The 21612-nt window shown below is 39.0% G+C and overlaps 2 protein-coding genes across 2 annotated transcripts in view; one reads left to right on the forward strand and one right to left on the reverse strand.

The window, feature by feature from the left end:
* The window catches only part of hiw (highwire), a 42932-nt gene that overhangs the window by 16166 nt on the left and 5154 nt on the right, over nucleotides 1–21612 (forward strand). Inside the window, 3 exon segments of the mRNA XM_068303864.1 lie at nucleotides 18031–18144; nucleotides 18218–20991; nucleotides 21058–21590. Of these exon segments, the coding sequence (XP_068159965.1) occupies nucleotides 18031–18144; nucleotides 18218–20991; nucleotides 21058–21590 (3421 nt within the window).
* Nucleotides 1507–13534, reverse strand: be (ben). The gene is made up of 7 exons (XM_068297119.1): nucleotides 13513–13534; nucleotides 12775–13031; nucleotides 5036–5291; nucleotides 4812–4960; nucleotides 4456–4745; nucleotides 3212–4389; nucleotides 1507–2225 (listed from the first exon to the last, which is right to left on the reverse strand). The coding sequence occupies exons 1-7, from the start codon at nucleotides 13532–13534 to the stop codon at nucleotides 1567–1569; spliced, it is 2811 nt and encodes a 936-aa protein (XP_068153220.1). The 3' UTR covers nucleotides 1507–1566.

Below are 21612 nucleotides of genomic sequence, written 5' to 3' on the forward strand. Positions count from 1 at the left end.
TTCCCCACATACACATGCTCTCTCGCTTCACTTGGCATAGAGAGAACGACTGTGAGCGCGCCAATGTGGCTGCTGCGTTTGCTAACAAGCATAAGAAAACTCCAAGAATTTTTCATTATTTCAATATTTGCTTTTTTTTTTTTTTTTTTGGTTTAGCGTTGAAGTTGCTTAGCCGGAGGCCCACAATGGACATGGTGGTGGTCTCTCATGCCTGGTGGTGGCGTCTTTCGTTGGTTATGTGATGGGCTTTGATTGCTTGCGTCGCGCTTAATTGAATGCGCGCGGCTTGACACTTGTTGATATTAGAGTGGAGGTGGAGGTAGCCCCCGCAAAAAAAAAAAAAAAAAAAAAAACTACATGATACTTAAGTACGTGTGAGTACGAATGACCCCGGAGGCAAGCACACACACACACGCATACACTTTGCCAAAGAGTTTTCATGCAATTCATCTATTAGTTAAAATATTTGCTTTATCAAAGTTTGCAAAGAGGTCACAGTTTGCATAACTCATTCAATTCGACTTAATGGCCAATTCAAATAAACATTTTATAAAAATAACTAACTAACTAAACATTTCCTTAAACTTGGATATTACATAAATCTACTTAACTTTAAAGCAGATTGCATATCTATAACTTTAAAGAGGTTAAGCTTATCATTTCTAAAATGAAATAACAATTTATTGAATAATGAACTTAAAAAAGTATTACTTACCTGTTTTCTTTTACATATAAAAGTTACTTTAAGCCAACTAAAACAATAATTACAAGTGAAGTTTTCCATCTAGTTAAATGTATAATTGCATATCACAAACTCATAAACATATTCATGACGTAAACTGATCGACTGACCATATAAATTTACGATTATAACTTCAAAAATGGCATTTAGAATGCAATTTGCATAGCAGCAGCAGCAGCAGCTCTCAAACTATGCTTGAAAATCAAGTTCTACAACATTTCAAAAACAACAAAAACAAAAAAAAAGTGCAATTTTCATTTCCAACAAGCCTCAAAATGCATTTTGTTTTGTTTTTTGCAATTTGGCATAAAGTACAAAAACAACAGCAACAACAAAAAGCTACTACTACTACTACTGCTATTGCTACAGCTGCATGCCAAGTGATTAATAAACAATATTCTGTGTATGGCTCATGCGAGGTTTTTGGTTTTCGCTTTTGTTTAAACAAGTGCAAAATTGTTTTAAATTTGATATACCATATAAACCCCCTCCCCCCCAAACTCCCACCCGGCCAACTCTGTCTTTTTTACCTTGAGGATGAGTCAAACGTTTTACTGCGAAAAAAGTTTTCCATTTGTTTTTTATCATGTTTTTTTTTTCTTCCTTTTTTTGTTTTATTGTTTACAGAAATACAAAAAAAAAAAAAATTGATTATATGTAGGTAATATATGTATATGTTTAAAAGTTGATAATAAACTATAGTTAACTATAGTTTATGTACAGATCACAAAATTTGTTTCTTTCTCTCTCTCCTTCTATCTCTCTCGTTCATTCCTTGAAACCTCTTGAAATTGGAGGTATATATGTATATTTGTTGCCTACTTTTAGGCATCAGCATACTGAATGACATCATCAATTTTAACAGTCTCATCGCTGCCACCAGAATGATCCGAACCCGTATCACATCCGCCGGCAGCTCCACGCATATCCATATGCTCCATGGCAGCCAAACTGGCCGCCCCATCGAGGCACTCAAAGCTATTCCTACTGCTGCTGTTGCTCAATTGTTGGCGAGGATTCCGCTGATACTGCTGCGGATGACGTATGGTGGCAGTGACTACTGGTGCAGGAGTTGAAGTTGTTGCCGTTGGGCCCACTTGTGTGAGGTGCAATTGTCTTTGGTTACGGATCGAGGTCAATTGATTGGGATGAAATTGTGGCTTGGCCTCGAGATCCTGCCGCAGATCACGCACATGTCTTTGTGCGTGTGTAATGGGCGGGGAAGCCATAAATGGCGTTGTTGTTGCTGTTGCTGTTTCTGTAGGCGTGGCACTGGCAGCTGAACGCCAAACGGGCGTGGCATATCTGGCATTGTTATTATTATTAATATTATTATTATGATTAATAGTATTATTAAATGTATGACTGGACGGGATTTGCTGCTGCTGCTGTATTGACAATGTTGATGATTGTGGCACCTGATGATGATGCCGCATAGGTGTGGCATATTCAGCCTGATATGGCGGTGGCATATCATTTGCATCTGCAAAATAAATACACAACAAAAAAAAAAAAAAAATTGAAATCAATTTCTAATTTGTTTTCCACATAACCAAAATTTATCTTGAATTACTTAAAATTGACTTCAAAAGTTAACTAAAACTCATAAATTGTAAAATTTATCTACACTTTAAAGTAATTTTCAATTTCTTTTTAACTTGTGAGAAATTCAAAGAAAAGAAAGTGTAAATTATGTCCGATTATTGATATTGAAAAAATCTATCAACTACTACAAACTACGACAAACATACACACAGAGAAGAAGAATAGATAAATCAATAGATAGAGAGACCATCACCAAGAAGAATGTTTAAATATATATAGAATTAGTTGTATACCTTTCAGATTTAAATGCGATCCATATACATGCCCAACAAGGACGTTGTGTGTTGAGTGTGCGTGTGTGTGTGTGTGTATTTGTGGGTTGGAGTGCTTTGGATTGTACCTTACATACATACATACATACATAGATATATAAAGTATTACAAATATTTTGTGGTTGGTTCCCTTAGATGCCTGAATTAAATATAACTACTTGTTGTGTGTGTGTGCTTTGGTGGTTTATAAATCATTTGTTTTACTTATTGTCTATCCATTTTGTGTTTTCTTTGTATAGGAATGAACTACATTTTTTATATACTTATAAGTTAAAGTTAGGTATTTACAAAATCATTAGGATAAGTTACACCTGTTACCAGCTGTTACCCATTTAACATCTACATATATTTCGATGTTGGTTAAAAGACACACATTTCTGGACATGACCTGCAATATTTAGGTCTTTGCCAACATAGGACAAAAGCTACAAACAACATATTGCTAGGATTCGATTTCGAGTTCAAGTTGGTTGGGATAGGGAAATTGGAAGTTGGTGGGTGAGGAGGGTTTTTAATCAAACCCAGCATAAACGTTCCGTGGCCGAATTAGTGTTGCTATTCCAATCGCGATTACTGCCATCATCACACTTACCGGCTGCATTGAAGGGCTCCGAATAAACTGGAGCCACTGGTCCGCTCTCAAGCGGTTCCGAGTATATACTATATAGCAGCGGCTGCCGTGGCCCCTGTGTATCCTGTAGCTCCTCATAGATGGGATTATCGCCCAGCAGCTCAATTTGCAATATGGGAGCACTGGGCGCTGGTTGACTACTATGATTACCAATGGCAGTCATAACATCATCGCCACCGACGCCACCAGCAGCAGCACCACCACCACCACCACCACCATATGCCCCCAGAGGCGATGACAAGGTATTGTTGACATTATGATTCTTCAAATGACGCTCAAGACACAGATTAATGCCATGTGGTATATCATTCGTTTGGCTAATTAGCTTTGTAATTGATTTACTGCATTCTGCGATAGTTAGTTTACCATCATTTGCAATCAGTCTTTCGCATTTCCGACGAAGTGGCGAGTTATCGGGTAAATTAGCTAAACCGCTCTTCAGTTCAGTTAGCTCCGATTGGCTTAGGACACAGTATTTGGGCTTGTCATTTCGTTCGCAACCCTTGCGATTGCATAACTTACGCTTGCAATAGTAACCAATGCACATTGCAACGATCAATACTGATATGACAAAAATTATGATAAGAACAATATCGGATATTGGCATGCCACGATTTATTTGGGCATTTTCCTCTTTGGTTATGAATCCGTAGCCCTTGCGATGTATTCGGATCGAGCCATCGGTGCATCGCATTGTCCGATTGGGCAACATTGTGCCGCATGCCTCATTGCTGTAACGTCGCGAATTCACTGTGCTGGCATTGAAGCAACTCTGATCTCTGGCATCCAAGGTGCAATAAATTTCCGAACTGAAATCATGATCGAATGAGGTGGCTACATCCGAGCTATTGCAATTGCATGACCGAGCCGTGGTAATGTAACGCACCACACAATTTGTGATATTCAGAATGATACTTTTGGCCGAGTCCAAGCGATTGTTGGCAAACGAGCAGTTCAATGGATTCTTCGAATGACCCAATGAAACTTGGCCAGAGTCCTTGAAATGATTATTCTCGACAACAATTTGTTGACCATCTGTGACCATAAGCCAATCATTGCCCGAATGCATCACCGTATTATCCTGTATGAATACTAAAGTACTATGTACTTTCAATGCCTCCGATTCGATGGTTTCAATGCTGCAAAAACAACAAAAGAAATAAGCTGAAGTCAGGAACTGTTAGGAGCTTTCTTTAGCTACTTACGTATTGTTCTTTAATGTCAACTCTGTGATGCCACTGCCACTAATCGCCTCCTTGTCAATGGCATCTATATGACAATCGGTTATCGATACATGATTACTAAACAGACGATTTGTCAAAGCATTCGTTTCAATTTTACGTATACGGCAGTTTTCAAAGGACAATTCATTGATATTTGTTACATCAAAGGCCTTTGTTAGTATGGTGCCAATTGTTGATTTCGTGATATTAATTTTGTTCATAACCACCTCAAAACTTTGAATCTCTTGCATCCGAGCCTCCTCAATGTACAACTGTGGCAGCGAAAATGTGAATTAATGGGATGAATGAATCATTTGAATGGCATAATATTCACTTACATTCACTGTACTATTCGTACTAAACGCTTTCTTATTCATTTCAAGATGATTGATTCGCACAAAATTGCATGAGGCATTCACATTGGAAAATGCCTCGGGAAATAAGACCAAACTATCGCAATCTTCTATAGTTAATTTAAATTCACGTCCTGTTATCAACCAAAAACAAAAAAAAAAAGAAGGTTTTATACTATATTCATATTAGAAGACATTGTGATTCATACCCGAGAATGAATGCTCTTTCAGGAAAACATTCGATACATTTAGGATTTGTATATCAGGATAGCCACCTTGATTATTTCGAAAGGCGAATGGTGTGATTTCCACTTGACCGCCTCCAATGATTATGACACGATTGACACGATTTTTCACTTGAAAGAATCCATCATGTAGTTCCAGTCTCGTGTCACGCGTGAGTATCACTTGTATTGCCGTGAAATTTGGTGGTACTGCAATTGCACTATTCCATATGCTGGACAGCTGTTTGGGGACACAAAAGAAAACAGAAATTGAGTTAAATTTAATAAGGAATTGGCAAAAAAAAAAAAAATAAATAACCAGCACAGTGTGAGAAAGTTATACGAAAAATAGAAAGATTCTTTTCGACTTTTTATAGACTTAAAACAAACTTCAAATTCCAGAGAAATGTACCATTAACTATTGAATACTCAAATATTTACTAACTTGTTAAACTCTTAATTTGACAACCATCAACACTTTCAATCGAGACACTGTGAGCCATCATTACCATCATCTTCATCATGATCATCACAGTTTGTCTTCTTTGTGGCCTGGCCCCCCCCATTCTTTTTCTCCATGCTTGACTTACATTTCTTTCTACCCATACATGTACACACATTCATACAAATGGATGTATGTATGTATGTATCTATGTGCATTTTGTATTATTTTTAAACGCAAAGTCTGCGACAACAACAACAAGTAACAGCAACTTGACCGCAACGTTCATTGCTCCAGCTCGCCCGTATCCGCACCAAAGACTTAAACCCAGCTGTTCGGTCCCCCCCCAACAGTCTCTCTGTCTGTCTCCTTTCCTCATCATGTATGTACATATCTTTTTTGTGCAATTTTCTCATTAAATTAAGTGAAAATAGTTTGACTTAAAATACTTTGGGGTGACGACGAAGACGACAATGATGTCGCCATGTCTGATGGATGGATGGATGGATGGTCTGGCGGGCAAACTGGCCTGGAGACTGCCCTGGAGAGACTGAGTAGATGGCCTGATGACGATGGCGAGATTACTACAGAATATACATACATACACACATACATATGCCCATGGTTGTTCATAGACCAAAGATCACATTAACTTTATTTCTTTATATCTCTGCATTACTTTGACTTCTTGAGTCTTTCTACTTAATTTCATTCACTTAAAATGAAGTGGCCGTACCAGTCTTATAAGGTGGCCTTAGAAACGTTTTGGATTAGACCTAATGCACCTATAGCTTATAGAGAAATAGTGTGACAATAGATGATGTAAAAGCCCTTTTCACTTTTATGATAATACAATATAAAGCCCCAACTTTGCTTCTTTTCTTCTCTTTTTTTATTGATAAAGAACTATATATGAACTTTTATTTCCTTGATTTAATGATGCAATTGCATAAAGTGATTTCATTTGGAAACTGACATCTTATCTCAACACTTGTGGTCACAAATTTAAGGCACATTTTAAAAAACTTATAACTTAGAAGCAAATAAGGGTCTTAATCATTTTGTTTTTGCTTTTCCTAAGCAACCTAAACTAGATTTGTGACCACTGCTGTATGTAAACACAGTTGCAAGAGTATTTTGTTTTTATCAGAATAATCAAAATGCGAATTGTATAATTATAATAACCAACTATTTATTTCACAATAGTCTTTCACAGTCGTGCCCTTGACTTGACTTTCATTGAGCCGAACCGAACCGCCTACGTGCCGGAGTGCGGTGGGAGTGCGTGTGTCTGCAATTTCCGCAAAATTTGACGTGAATCAAACAAGTTGCGGACATATCCATGCATATTTGGCACACAAAGGGGGGAAAAGAATGGGGCAGATAGCACCTGAAAACCGTCGAGACAACATTACGATCAACAGACAGAGAGAGACAGACAGACAGACTTTTGCGTCATGGCCTCGTTTTTGGGTTCAATGTCTGGCTCTGGTTCTGGTTGTGACTTTGGCTTTGGCCTGACTGCAGCTGTCATAAACACACACACAGACAAATAGAGAAAAACAACTATGTATGATACTACCCCCTAACCCCTACCACTACCCCCATGTATGTATGTATGTATAAACTCTCTAAGTGCTGCTCCACTGTCGTTTCTATTTGTTGCACTTGTTGTTGTTGTCATTTGTGTCGGTTTCCCTCCAATTGTGTTGTCTTTTGCTGAGATTTTTCTTACTGCATTTTCTGTTATGTTTATTATTATTATTTTTATAGGCAGCGTCCTCTCTCTTTTCGCATCTGATTTCAGAATGTGTGTGTATGCAACGAGGGTAATTTGAAAAGTATTGTAAAAGCAAGAAATTGTATTAATTTGCTCCCTAGAGTATGCAAGAAATTGTTTTTAAACCAAATAACCAAATTTTTTTAATGTTTTGTGCATGTTTTGAATTCGAATGTTCAATTTGTTTTCAAAAACGACAGCATACTTTAAGGAGCTCAAGGTATCTCCATTTTGCAGCCCACATCGCTTGTTTCATAGCTAAATTGAGGTTTGTTCCCAAAAGTGTGCTATAATCATGAATAAGTCTACCAAATGTATGTTTAACTCACTTTAATCTATGGAAAATGTGTTTAGTTTCGATTATTATATACTAATTAAACAGCCCTCGTGTGTCTACACTTTTTTGTATGCCTTATCTTGTCACTTGCTGTGCACACAGCAAGCAACCAAGCAACCAACAAACCATTTCATCCCATCCCATCCCATCCATCTATCCAGCCATCCATCAGTTAACAATTGCCACACGTATTGGGCGCGCAATTTCTTTCAATTGCTCCAGTTTTTCTTTTTGCTCTTTAAAGAGGAAGTCTCAATTACGTATGAGTTTTAATTTGCTTGTTTGTCTGATTTTCTACTCTTTTTTCCTCTTCACCTCACTTATTCTCTTCTTCTCAACTTACTCCCCCTGAGTCTTCCTCTCTGTGCATACATATATAGAGATCAAGTAATCGAGTGTCTATAGCTTTGTCGAAGTTTTAAGTTCATAAAGTTTCTCCAAATTCACATGGTTGTTTCCTCTTTCTCTATTTTTAGAGAGAGAGTTGCATTCTTTCGATCACATTCTCATACCAAAAGGAAAAATCGAATAATGTTTGTCTCCAACTTTTTTTTGACGGGGGACTTTTATTTTTAGAGAAGGGCAACGGAAACAGCCTCAGACGTTGCCGTTGCCGTTGCCAAAACCAACAAACATCTCCGTCCACCACAACGCGCTCCCCATATCAAGAAAAAAAAAAAAACACCAAAAACCAAAACCAATTAAAAATAAATTATGATATGCTTTTGTTTTATGAATCTTTTTAAAAACAAAAACTCTCTCTCACAGACAGAGAAAGAGAGAGAGATAAAATGCGAGAATAAAGAGGAAATTCTGAGTTTTGTCTCTATATTTTTCTGGGTCTTGGCAGATAAATATGCACATACATACATATGTGGTGTGTGTGTGTGTGTGTGTGTAAGCCAGGTCAAGCAATCAGTTTTTGCCACACGTGGTCGAAACATGTTATGGTAACAGAATTTTCCCAATCTTCCAATCGTTCACATATTTTTCCACTTCTTTTCATACATTAAGGGATCTGTTCACATGTAGAGACAAAGTGGTCCGACGTCCCGCATCAATCTAAGACTACGTGACTTTTTTTTATTTAATGTTTCAACATTGCATTAAGTGCAATTTACCAGTCATTATCGTCTTGACGTTTTAGTCGGATTACTTCGCTCCGCGCCTTTAATGATAACGATTTCGTAAGGAGATATGAATCATAAGTTTCAATTACAATTATAGAATAAACTTGGTCTATTCGACTCTTAGACTGCGTAAGTAAAAACATTGCAGATGATCGGATCTCAATTGACTGCATCTCCATTTTCGAATCGATCATGTCATCCAATCTGGATGAATCCTAAAGAAATTCGATCAATGGATCTTATCCACTCTCTTTTAGGTTTAATTTTTAGTTTGTTTACATTCTAAGATAAGATTAAGTGAGTGGAAGTGCAAGTGAAATATTATAGAACTGACGTAGTATGTATGAAGAATCAATCTAAAAATATTCCAAACTTTAAAAAATTTATACACAGAAATGTGCAGAAAACAAATTCAAAGAAAAAAACTAACAAATTATTTGTATATATAATTCAATGAATTCTCATGGGCAACTTAAATATTTTTGTATGTGATTAATGAGAATTGCCTATGAAATAATTTAGCCAAAGAGCAAACAACCTGTCAATTAAGTCGGATGTTTACATCATGAAAGAAATATTTATACATAGCCAATGGATCTATGATTTCTTTTTGCCTGAGACATACATATGCCCATAAATATTTGGACATCATTTTTCAAGCAGTTTATGATTGGATTGGGTCTAGGGATCAATAACTGTTCGGATAATGTTTATAAACTATGTTTATCATTGAATATACATTAAGTACACCATCAAAATGAAATGAAATTACTTCCTTCTTGTACTCGAATATTTATGTCCAACTGTTTGTGAAGAAATCTTCCGATATTTATCTGAATTCACAATGTTCTAACGATAGATTTGTCTAATTTATTAACAATAACGACATTGATAAGTAGAAGTTTAAAATAACTATCCTAGAAATATGTACCAAACTATTTAAAATACTTTCGTTAATCCTTTCGATAGATCGATCATTTATTGCCTGAAATATTGCAAATATCGAAAGTTATATCGAAACAAACAAATCACCATATACTATGATTACAATTTTTACTATCTATAACTATAGAAAAGGTAGAATTACCTTAAACTTTTCCAAACCTCTACCTACAAATCGATGTTCAATTGAAATAGCTTGAAAATCCAATTACAATATGAATAATCAGTTTGCCAAATTTCTTTGTCTTTTTCCTACATATGTATATTTTATTTACATTTTACTTTTAGTGTGTTCTAATGCACCTCCTGCTGCGTTTAACACATTGTTTTTGAGATAGTATGACGAGCAACTACACAGGCACACATTGTGGTATTTGTATTTACATTTGTATCTGAGTGTCTGTGTGTGTGTGTGTGTCAGTGTGTAGAAGTAGTCATTCAATTTGCCACTTGATAGATTTTTAGTACCTATATCCATTAACCATATTTGTGTTGGGAAAGTAGTTTAAGTAGCCATTTAAATGGTATTTAAGTATAGGCATTTTCCAAAAACACACACGATAACACTCTACACATATATACACAAAAGACTGACACACACACGCTCACTATATAACAATCTGTTTTGAGTGCCGCCGGCGCATTTTACTGTGGCACTACATAAATACATATGTATATATGTATGTATATATATATATACATGCATAGATTTGGTCTCTATAAATGGATTGACGACAGAGATGGGCAGATGGATGTGAATTGTGGATTGTGGAGATAAAGATGTAGGGAACGGAACGAGTGGTGTTCGGTTTTCGTCAACTTCGCACACCATCCGGAAAAAGTGTAGAAGTCAATTTAGCGATAAATACACCCACGAAAAAAAAAAAACCCATAAATTTCGATATCTACAAGATGCCGACACATAGAATGAGAGAACTTTTTAATTCATTGTGAAATCATATTGAATATATGTATGTATGTATGTATGTATGTATATGGATGTACCACGCCCATATCCGTTCTCTGGTGTCCGCTTTTGCTTAGAGATAATGACAAGAAACAACAACAATGATAACAACTGAAAATATATGTATTGTATATACATATATATATATATATACAATGTATTAAATTGAAAAGAAATGCAAGAATTTTAGTCATTGACAATTCATCAGTGACTTGAACATGTTTATCTACCAATAAATATATACGCACATATTTTATGTATATCTTTATATGTACATACGTTCAATTCAATCTTTATCATTTGGGTCAGCTGATTCACTTTCAATCAGTCCGCTCTTCTTCCTCTGAATTTCTAGGTAAACTCTCGTTCCATTTCGGTTTTATCTCTTGTATACATGTATGGAAAATTATAATTTAGGAAGTTAAACGAAATAGAAAGGAAAAGTTCAAAACCCGGGAAAGTGAGATAACATTGCATTGGTGGGAGGGAAATGACAAAGGGGGTTAAAAATAACGCTGATAACGTTTAAACGAAAAGATGAAAAGTGTAATAACAAGTTTTATAGGGGTAAAGTTTAGTGTCATAACTCTCTTTCGTATGGGAGAATTAGTTACATACATTAAATATAGATAAATAGATCTTAAAGGCTAACGAGCTCAACTAATAGATCGATTTTCCAAAACCAGAGAGAGGGAGAGAGAGATTGAAAAGGATAACAACGGACAGCCCCCTGCATTTAAGCAGAGCTTGATTTGTAGTTCGTTTTGGGTTAAAATTGATCCAAGGTTCGACCGGGTCTCTAGACTCTATTGTATCCCCTACTTGGTTGGTTGGTTGGTTCAGTTGTTCGTTCGTCGAGCAAACTGACGACTGTCAGTTGCTGCTGCCACCTGATTCATTAGCATAACCTGTTGAACTGGTTGAATGAGCAGTGGTTTATTTTGTTTTTGTTTCCTTTTTTTCTTTATTATTGTTTTCGTTTGCCTTTTTTGTTGTTGTTGTTTTTTTTTTTTTTTTTTGGGGTTTGTTCTTTTAGTTTGCACGCAATGCGCCATTGCTGCTGCCGGTGCCATTCGTAGCAATATTTTCAGTGTTAATTATTGCTGTTGGTCATTATTATTTGTTGTTGTGGTAACTTACATACATATATAGATAAGGTGTTAAGATCTCAAGTATTAAGTTATTTGTGGCATTACTTTATTAAATCTATAATGTTTCAATTAGTAAGTACATTCAATGGGTGAAATAAGGTAGATAACAATTATTACCATGGGCTGATTCAAGGGTCCCCGAGTACGGGGAGGTCAGTAATGATGAATAATTATATAAAACAAAGAATCCCTCTATCTCCCAAACTATTATAACAATGAAATTACTGAGCCAAAATTCCCCAATTTTCTATACGGAAACTCCACGAAAACATTTTCCAAGTCCGTCCGTACCCGTAAACGGTTTTCTAATCGAATTTCTTGTCAAGTATAGTGTAAATTGATAGCAATTGATAGCATTGGGGAAGCCTTTGATTACGGAATGACTAATTTTGAAATGTGTTTTAAGTTTTCTCATCGATTTCTGCCATGTATTATGCAAATCTCTAAACTAAAGAGATTGATGTTTCTTTCTTTGTTGTTTTTCTTTTTCTGTACTGACTCATTGCATGATCAGTGAAAATTGTGTAGAATCGGTAGTAGATACATATGTATGTACGTACATATGTATGTATCTGTGTGATGTGTGGATTGAGCTTAACAAATTAACAACAATAACTCATTTATGTACAAGTCAAGTACTCCATTCATCCATCCATCTATCCATCCATACTATTGCTCAGTGCTACACTCCCTCTCAACTGTTTGAATACATATTTAGATGTGTGTGTGTGTGTGTGCGTGTGTGTATCTATGAAATACCTCAACTGCAAAAATAAATTCGTTTTTGAAAGCAACAACAGGCAATTACTAAACTACAATTAAAAATGGAAATTCAAATTGAAATTGTCATTGTACATATGTACATACATACATACATAAGCAATTCAAATTGCATTTTCTTGTCATTTTTTAAACATTTTTAAATAAAACAGAACTAATTTCGAAAATTTTCGGTAAATTCTTTTTAACACTTACGGGTTTTTTGGTTTTCTGAAAATCACAAACAATTGTCGTCTTCTCACATTGACAATATTCGCATATGTTTATGGGATTGCCTTGGATCAGACTTCGGGATGCCGATTCTGGGTGGAAACGATTCCGATAGCGCGGCTGCTGGCTAAGGGCACAAGGGGGGTAGCCGCCAGTAGTAGCCCGAAGATCACCAGGGCCGGCAACATGATCTATAATTTTTGGGGTCACTCGTTGTCGTCGTCGTCGTTGTTGTTGTTGTTCTTGTAGATGCACTCAGTCGTCTTTTCTTTTGTTTTGTTTTACTCTTTTTTCTTTTATGAAATTTTCTTTTTCTTTTCTTTTAATGCCGCTCAGCAGGCAATTTGCATTTCATTTTCAATTAAAAGCACTGAATTTCACATTCAAAAGGCAAACTACACACACTCACACACACACACACACACAAATGGATACATACATTGGTTGTGTGTGTGTTTAGCTCTTCTGTTAGCTGGTCTCTAAGACACAACACTAAAATACATATTAATGCTGCTCGAGCAGACAAACTTTGTCGGTCGTCGTCGTCGTCATCCACAAAAATACAAACAAAAATAAAGAAAAAAAACGAAACACACGAAAAAAAATAAATGAAATAAAATAAAAACGACAATACAACAAATTTTAATAATCACGAAAAATGTATCTGAAACGCAACAGATAGTTTTCCAGTGCGTTTTCTTTGGACGTTGCTTCGACACTGACTCAGAATTTTGATCGTGCTCATGGGTAGGCAAGGCAACCTCTCACTCTCACTCTCTCTCTCTCTCTCTGTGTGTAGAGATACCATGCACCTATAGGGTATATATGGTATACAGGCAGACAGGAAGTTTTTTCGACCGTATAATGTATATATATTCTTGATAAGCATCAACAGCCGAATCGATCTAGTATGAACACCTAGACGATAAGAGTTAGAGCCAACAAATTTGACATGTGATCGAGTTTATATCATAATTCTCTCAAAGACTACCTACAGACAACATAATTGGCGTACATACTTCAAATTGTCCACGCCCAATTCGGCCCCCCCGAAAAATGAAATAAAATTGTTTTACTTGAAAACTAATAAAGTTAAAGTCATCAATTTTGGTATGTAGATGTTCAATATGAGCGCAAATGATGATTATGAAAATTGTTGCCACACCCACTTCCGCCTCCATAATTTAGAATAAACGCATTAACATTATCGGACTAGAATCATGGAAAATGGAGAATAAGAATTTAATATTCATATATGTATGTACATATATGTATATTTGGTTTTTGAAAGTGAAAGGTATTCCGAAGTCCGTACTTACTTCATTGTGTATTGCTCGCTCGTTGGCTATCGCTCTTGTTGGCTGTGTGCTCTCTCCTCTCCCCTCTCTCTCTTTCAGAGAGCTTTTTGACAGCTGATTGGGATGAAAATAATACTCTCACTCAGAAACGCATTACCATTATCTAAATAAGAAAACAAAATACGGTTTAAGACACGATAGAACGAATAAAGACAAGAAAATTCTGATTCATAATCATTGGTGGTAAAATTTATCGCCGAATGCAAAATGAGATTATTGATATCATCATCGCCTGAAATATCCATATACATATACATACCTAGACACACATACATATGTATATGTGTATGGATGCGAAAAGTTTACAAAAGAAAAGAAATGAACTAATCCATTCGCAGAAGTTACAGGCTTTAGCCTAGAAAAGACAACTGATAACTTAAGAGAGAGAGAAAGAGAGAGAGAGAGAGAGAGAGAGAAATGGAGAATACCATTCAACAATTCTAATCAAGTTAGAATTTTGCAAGATTTTAGAACATTCGGCAAAGGGAACCCAAGTGCATTTAAAACATAATCGAATAGATTGATAAGAGAACGGAGCAAAGAAGTTTCCACCCGTTTCCCATTTTCATTTAAAAATTTAATTTTTATTTTATTTGTAGTATTTTTTCTTTGTTTTTGGATTCTATCAATTGAATGCAATAAGCAATAATTTTAATTGGCTTGACAGACAGACGAAAAAACTTAATTGCAGCTATTAGAAGGGCATTTTTAGACCCACCACTATATGAGAGACCAAAGAGAGTAGATCATCCCATCTCGTTTCTTCCTGCTGCCTGCAACAAATCAATTTGCGTTCAATTTGATGCTATATACATAACACACACGACACGATGCGGGGACGTCGACAGGGCACACGATGCCACCGGAAGTCCCGGCGGAGAAAAATACACACACACGCACACACACAGACACACTTGACTAGGAAAAGTTCAAGTGAGACTGAGAAAGAGAGAGAGAGAGAGAGAGAGATGCAGTGAGTCTGAGAAGTACCCACCACAATGATGGTTCCCCTCCCTCCCCGACAGCAACAATCTATACTCATTCAATTATTACATCGTTGGATCGGTGATTTTTTTTTTTCGGGGTTTTATGCGTTTCAATTTACCATCTAGGCTGAGTGTGTGTGTGTGTGTGTGTGTTATCACACACTCACGCATGCCAACAAAAAGAGATAAAACCTGCACTTGACTTTGTTACTGCGGGAAGGGGGAAGGGAGAAGCATTCTTCCGCAGTGAACACATTGAATGAATGAATGAATAAATGATTTCATTGTAATCAAACGCCAACTTCATTTTTCGACTTGTTTTACTGCGCTCTATTTGGGCTGGTTGGTTCTGATGGGAGTCAGACACACACACACACGCACAAATAATGGGTCTCGGGAACATGTTTCCCACAGGTAGCTCACACACACACACATGTATATATGTGTTTACCTGCCTTTAGTTGTTATTATTCTTTGCTCTGTGTCGCTTTTATTTGAATGGGTTTAAGTTGTTGAAGGGAGGGTGGGGTGCGGGCAAGGGGGAGCTACGGTTGTATTGTGGTTCTGCTTGTGGTGGAGTTAAGAGTTGGTGGTGTGTTTACCACCGCAGAGTAAAGTGCTGTTACCATAATTCATTGGAAAATTTCATTTCCACTTTCATATCATTCATACGTATGCACATAAATACATACATATGTACATATGTATGCATGGTTCATGGGAGCTTCATACGTTTTCAAATATCCAGAGGATCAGGGAATACTTTTATTATCAAATTGAAAAAACGTACACACAAATAGGTACATATGTACATACATATGTATGTACGGATAATGGATGGGGATTGTGGATACGTATAGGAAAATACACTTTTTATTGCCAATTTTCCAAATGCTGCAAAAGATATCCATTTTGGATTCAAACTTTCATAGGATTCTGTTTTGTAGCACTAACATAAGATGGAAAATTAACTACCATATTAATAATTGGATCACATGTACACAATGGCGAATCCTGGGGGGAAATATGGGCAAAATTTCCCCACCCCACACTTCACAAACAATATTTTACCTCTAAAACTGTTTAATTTCGATAAACAAGATTCAAAATATTCAATATTACCCCCGTCAAAAAGTCCCAAAATTATGACCTAGATCAGGCACTGTATGTACAAATGCATCTATGTATAATAATAATAAATGTGTGTTTAACACATAACACACACACACACATGTGCATATGGATTGGCAAATACATTGTATGTATGTATGTATGTACATATATATTCATATCTTGGGTTTTTTTTTCTTCTACGTTCTATCAATGTGCGTATGTCTGTATTTTATCACCGGCTAAAACTTTTAGGTGCTGCACGTTTTTATGCATGTGCGTGCGTGTCCATGTGTGTGTGTTGGTGCACACAACCACCTACATGCGTGCATGCATACATTCTTACTTATGTATCTCATTGTTCTCACACACGTTCATATTGGCATCCACCCCGCTGAGAGAGCGAGAGAGCGTGTCGAGGCCTAGCACCAACGTACGTGCCTCTTATCCGGCCAGTTCTTATCCCAAATAAACGGCGACGTGCCTAGATCAAACTGTTTCCCATTATTATCATTCCATCACCATCCACTTTGAAGCCATAAGGAAAGCCGGCAGAGGTATAGGTCAGGTCAAATCGGCATCAAAGTTTGATGTTGATGTTGATGCTGCTGCTGCATTTTGAATTCTGATTGGAATGCATTTCTCTATTTGCATCTTAGATTGAATATCGATTTGTAGATACCCTGTTTCAATTGGTTTATTCACTGATATTCAAATTGCTGACTTTGATGTATACATATGTATGTACATACGTACATACATAAACGGGTATGTCTCTATGTATATATGTATGTACATATATGCGATTCCTCTTTTTACCTGTTGAATACCACAAATATACCCTTTTGTGTATCCAAATGAGTAAAGGGTAAAATGTCTTGAATTTGGTTTCCATTAACATAAAAGATTGTTAAGTGTCAAACTTGGGAAATGGAGAAAAACCTATGTATGTACATACATACATACATACATATGTACATATCTGTTTATGTATGGTTTTCTTTATATATTTCTTGTTTTTATCTGTTACATGTATAAACATTTATCCATATAACAAAAACATGCGAAAATCTTTAGTTACTAAGTAAACATAGAAATCCGAGGAAAGCATGTACATACATACATACGTATGTACATATGTTTGTATCTGCAATTTTTTAAAGTAGACATTATTCCTGTCTGCCTTTCTATCAATATACAATATCTTTGGTTACTTGATAATTACATATGTACATGTATGTATGTATGTATGTACAACTTTCGCACTCACCTACAAAATTATTGATGGCATGAAATCCACCAAAACCTAGACCTCCTTCACTGGGCAAAGCTCCTTCTACACCCTTTTAAAGGGCGACTATGCGGGCCACTTCAGCATATCCACTTTGGGGTTCATTTAAGACTTGGCATACTCTCTAAATATTGGCAAGTTCCTCGAGCTTTCTCTAGAAGTTCACAGCTGATAAAGAAAAGGCGACAGTTCAAAGTCCACACAATTCTTTTTGTAAACTTACGTAAAATTCTAGACTTTAGACTTTAGACCTCGAGTTTCCACAATGTTTATTTGCTAGAAATTTGCAACAATTGGCAATATGCTATCGATTTTGTTTACACTATAAACAAATATAATATGTATGTATACAAATGTATTTGTTTATACATATATAATATGATCGATTTGGAACCCTTAAGAATGTAAGATTCGCTTGCACTTGATACTATCAATTTTGTTTAGAGACAAGTAAAAGAATGAAGTTTAAGGATTTTCTCATTTAATGTATTTTCAGATCACAGTCTAATGAGCGTCAATTTCTCAAGGATTTCATTAGTGGGGCGCCAGGATCTTCCGGGGCACGCTTGGCCGCCTGGTTACAGCCTGAATCTCGTTTAGATCCCAACAAGTAAGTAACGATTTGAGAACCAAACACTTTTTGCAGGGGATTGCTAAATTGTTGTTCTGCTCTTGCCCCGCAGATGCGAGTTAAACACAATAACCGAACCTCTGAGGTATGGTTGGCCCACCCAGGTGACAGTTACCATACGTGATCAATATGGCGATGCGGTATTAGTACCCGAACTGAAGGTCGAAATAAAGGCCATACCGACTGGGCCAAATACGAGTGGAAGTGGTATGGGAATTGGTGGAATTTCCTCTGCAAGTGGCAATAATTCAAAGATGCGTCACGGCGATAGTGTTGTCGGTGGGGGACACTTGAATTTGGGTGGCATGGCGCCACCGCCACGACTCAACTATGAGCCGACAACCAAGGAGAAGATGTGTTTTAAGGCCATTACGTTCATGAAACCATTTACGAACTACTCGTTTGAGGAGCTACGCTACAGCAGTCCTGTCCAAACACGCACCACCGAAGCGCTGAGTGCCCAGGATATGGAGGATGGGACATTCAGTGTACACTGGACACCCAATTCGGTGGGTGGCTATTGCCTGGCCGTAATAATCGATGGCATACAGCTGGAGGAGGTCTATCGAGTGGATGTCAAGGAGGGGGTTTTGCCGCCCCCCAATGCCCATCGACTGGGCAATGCAGCACGTCGGCCACAAGCTCCCAGCAAACTGCGACGATTTCAAGCCAGGCACAGTGCCGGGCTGCGCATCCGTTCGCATCCCACACTTCAATCGGAGCAGGTGGGTGTGGTGCGCTTGGGTGGCATCATTTCATTCATCGATGAGATTGAGAATGACGACGGCATTTGGTTGCGGCTCTCCACGGAGTCGATACGTCAGCACTGCACCATGGGCTGGTATCCCACAGAGGCCTGGTGTCTGCAGTTCAATCAACATTTGGCCCGATCCCTGCTGCAACCTGTTGCCGATGCTACACGTTCCAAATCGAGCGAATCTAATGACGGTTCAGGGACAGCGTCCCCATTGCCCCCACCACCGCCGCCCGCACATAACAGTCCCAAGGGCCAAGGGCCGAGTAGTCCGTCCACTTTAAGTCCCACGAAATTGAAATCATCAGCATCGAATTCTGCATCGCCTGGCAAGAAGATCTTTGACTTTGCGGCTTCCGCCAGTTCAACGAATCCCTTTCTGTTCCCTTTGAAATCCACGGACCTGGAGCTTGATGTCGAAGTGGCCGATCCTGATGCAGAATCTTCAGTGGCTGTAGCCACTGAATTGCTGCCCTCGAATTTGGGTTCAGCCATAGCTGGAGTGGTCGGTGGCGGTGCCATCAAGTTGCAGGCCCTGCAAAAATGGTTCAAAGGCGATGTCGAAGGAGCTCCGGCTCCGTCTCCGGCATCAGCTCCATCGCCATTGCCCGTGGCCACAGGGGTCTCAGTTAGGGAGTTGGTGCGCGTAATGGGTGGACAGGAGCAGCAGCAGCAGCAGCAGCGGGGAAATGGCAACACCAACAACACGACGAGCACTAGCAAAAGTCAGGAGCAACAGCCCCAGGAAGAGGACTTTGATTTGGCTAGTATGCGTAGACCCAACTATACAGCCAGCCAGACGGCGGCTTTACTATCGACACCCAAGCATACACCACGACGAACAGTACAACAGGAGGTTCCTGGAGGAGTCGCCGCCGCCCAGCAGCAGCAGCAACAGGAAGATGATCTTCAACTGCAGATTACCACAACAACGACGGGAACGAAAACGGAAACGCAAAGTGAACTGCATTTGGGCGACAGTCCAGCATCTGTGATGCCAATACCCGTGGCAGTGGCTACCACCTCAACAGCGTCATCCTCATCCTGCTCGGTGGCCAGTAGCACGACCAAACGCAACACCATGGGACCCATTAAACGGGCCATGCCGCCATCCTTTGCCGAGAGCATCAGGGCGGTATTTGCCGCTTTACTCTGGCACGAAGGAGTTGTCCATGATGCCATGGCCTGTGCCAGTTTCCTAAAGTTCCATCCGGGATTACCCAAAGAGGGGGCCACAGTAGTTACGCGACGCGAGGCTGGAGACGCTCGGCTCCAATTGTCGCGGGAGCAAAAGGCCCAACAGCGCCATTCGGTGGAGGTGGCCAATGCTGGGCATTATCTCAATATACGTCCATCCACGCTGGAGACGTTGACAAAGAGTGGCAACAGTTCGTTGCATAATCGCAGCAAGCATCGCAAGAATCCGCTAACCAGCAACGGCGACAGCGAACATGCTCCTTTGTTGTCTCAGACGGCGGCATCTTCACAGAAAGGTCAGGGTCTGCAGGCTCTGCCGGAGTTGGTCAGTGTATTGCCGCCGGCATTGCGTTGCTTGGTCTATTTGTGGGAACAGATCTGTTCGGGCTGCGTTCAGATTGTTCAGTCGAATGCTCTGGAACAACAACGTTGCCTGATCTCGCCCAGCAGTGGCGAGACGAGAGAGGTGGCGAATGGTGGTGATATGGATGGCAAAATTGATGGTAAGTCCGCAGGCGATGTCGAGGGTCTGGCCGCCTCCACGGACAAGGAATTGGGCAAGAAATGTAAACGCAAAAAGAAGGACGACGGCAGTTGGTGTGAAATCTGTGAACTTTTCCTGCCCATGCCGGTGACATATCACATGCGTATTGCCCATCCGGGTTGTGGAAAATCCGCCAAGGGCAAGGGTTACAATTCAGTGGGCATATTCTGTGAGGGATGGGCCGGCAATTGCGGGGAGGGCGGCAAAGGTGCCTCATCATGGTTCCTTATGTGTGACACCTGCCGAGATAAATACTTGGCCAGCAGTCTGAGTGCCACCAATGTCAATAGCAGCACAATTCCCCATGTGACTAGCAATGATCAAAGCGATGGTGAGTCTGCCCTTTCCTCTAGGAGGATTGCAGTTACTGGATTTATTTTCTTTTCTTCGTTTGCAGTTAACGAGATGAATTTGTTTGGCGTGAAGACAACCACTTTGATTGCCAACTCCGAGGTGTATACCACAATGCGAGAGAATGCCACGTTTCTGTTGGAGCTGTGCTCCTCCTCTGCTTCCATGTCAACGACAGTGCCTGCCCTCAGTAAACGCTCGCCCCAACAACAGCAGCAGCAACAACAACAACAAATGGCCATGCCCATGCCAATTGTGATTGAGCATCAACATCTGGGCATGGGCGATCTGAGTAGTAAGCCCAGCACCAGTCGTGCCGACTCGGCGCGTAGCAGTCGGATTGGCATGGGCGTTGGCATTGCCAGTGGACGATTGAGTGGCAAATTCTCTGCTCCCTTTCGCAAGAGTTTTGTTGGAGTACCGCCTAGCACACCGGACAATGTTTGGCTAGCACCCGATAGCTTTGCCTGCTTGGAATGCCTGGGAACAGCTGGTCATGAGGATTTGCCCTACGAAATGTTTGGCATGGGATCAGCTGGCGGCGGCGGTGCCGGGGGTAACGATAATGGTTATGAGAGGGTGAGTATAATGCATCATTTTC

The sequence above is a fragment of the Drosophila tropicalis genome, unplaced genomic scaffold (genome assembly GCF_018151085.1).
Source record: "Drosophila tropicalis isolate 14030-0801.00 unplaced genomic scaffold, ASM1815108v1 contig_158, whole genome shotgun sequence".
NCBI classification, from domain to species: Eukaryota; Metazoa; Arthropoda; class Insecta; order Diptera; family Drosophilidae; genus Drosophila; species Drosophila tropicalis.

Bases quoted from the DNA above. Each gene is read 5' to 3' on its own strand.
- be (XM_068297119.1), bottom strand. From the start codon at position 13,534: ATGAGCACGATCAAAATTCTGA. The intron at 13,032-13,512 runs GTCAGTGTCGAA...TGCATCTACAAG, and splicing joins GAGCACGATCAAAATTCTGA to AACAACAACAACAACGACGA. The intron at 5,292-12,774 runs GTAAGTGTTAAA...GTCCCCAAACAG, and splicing joins TTCAGAAAACCAAAAAACCC to CTGTCCAGCATATGGAATAG.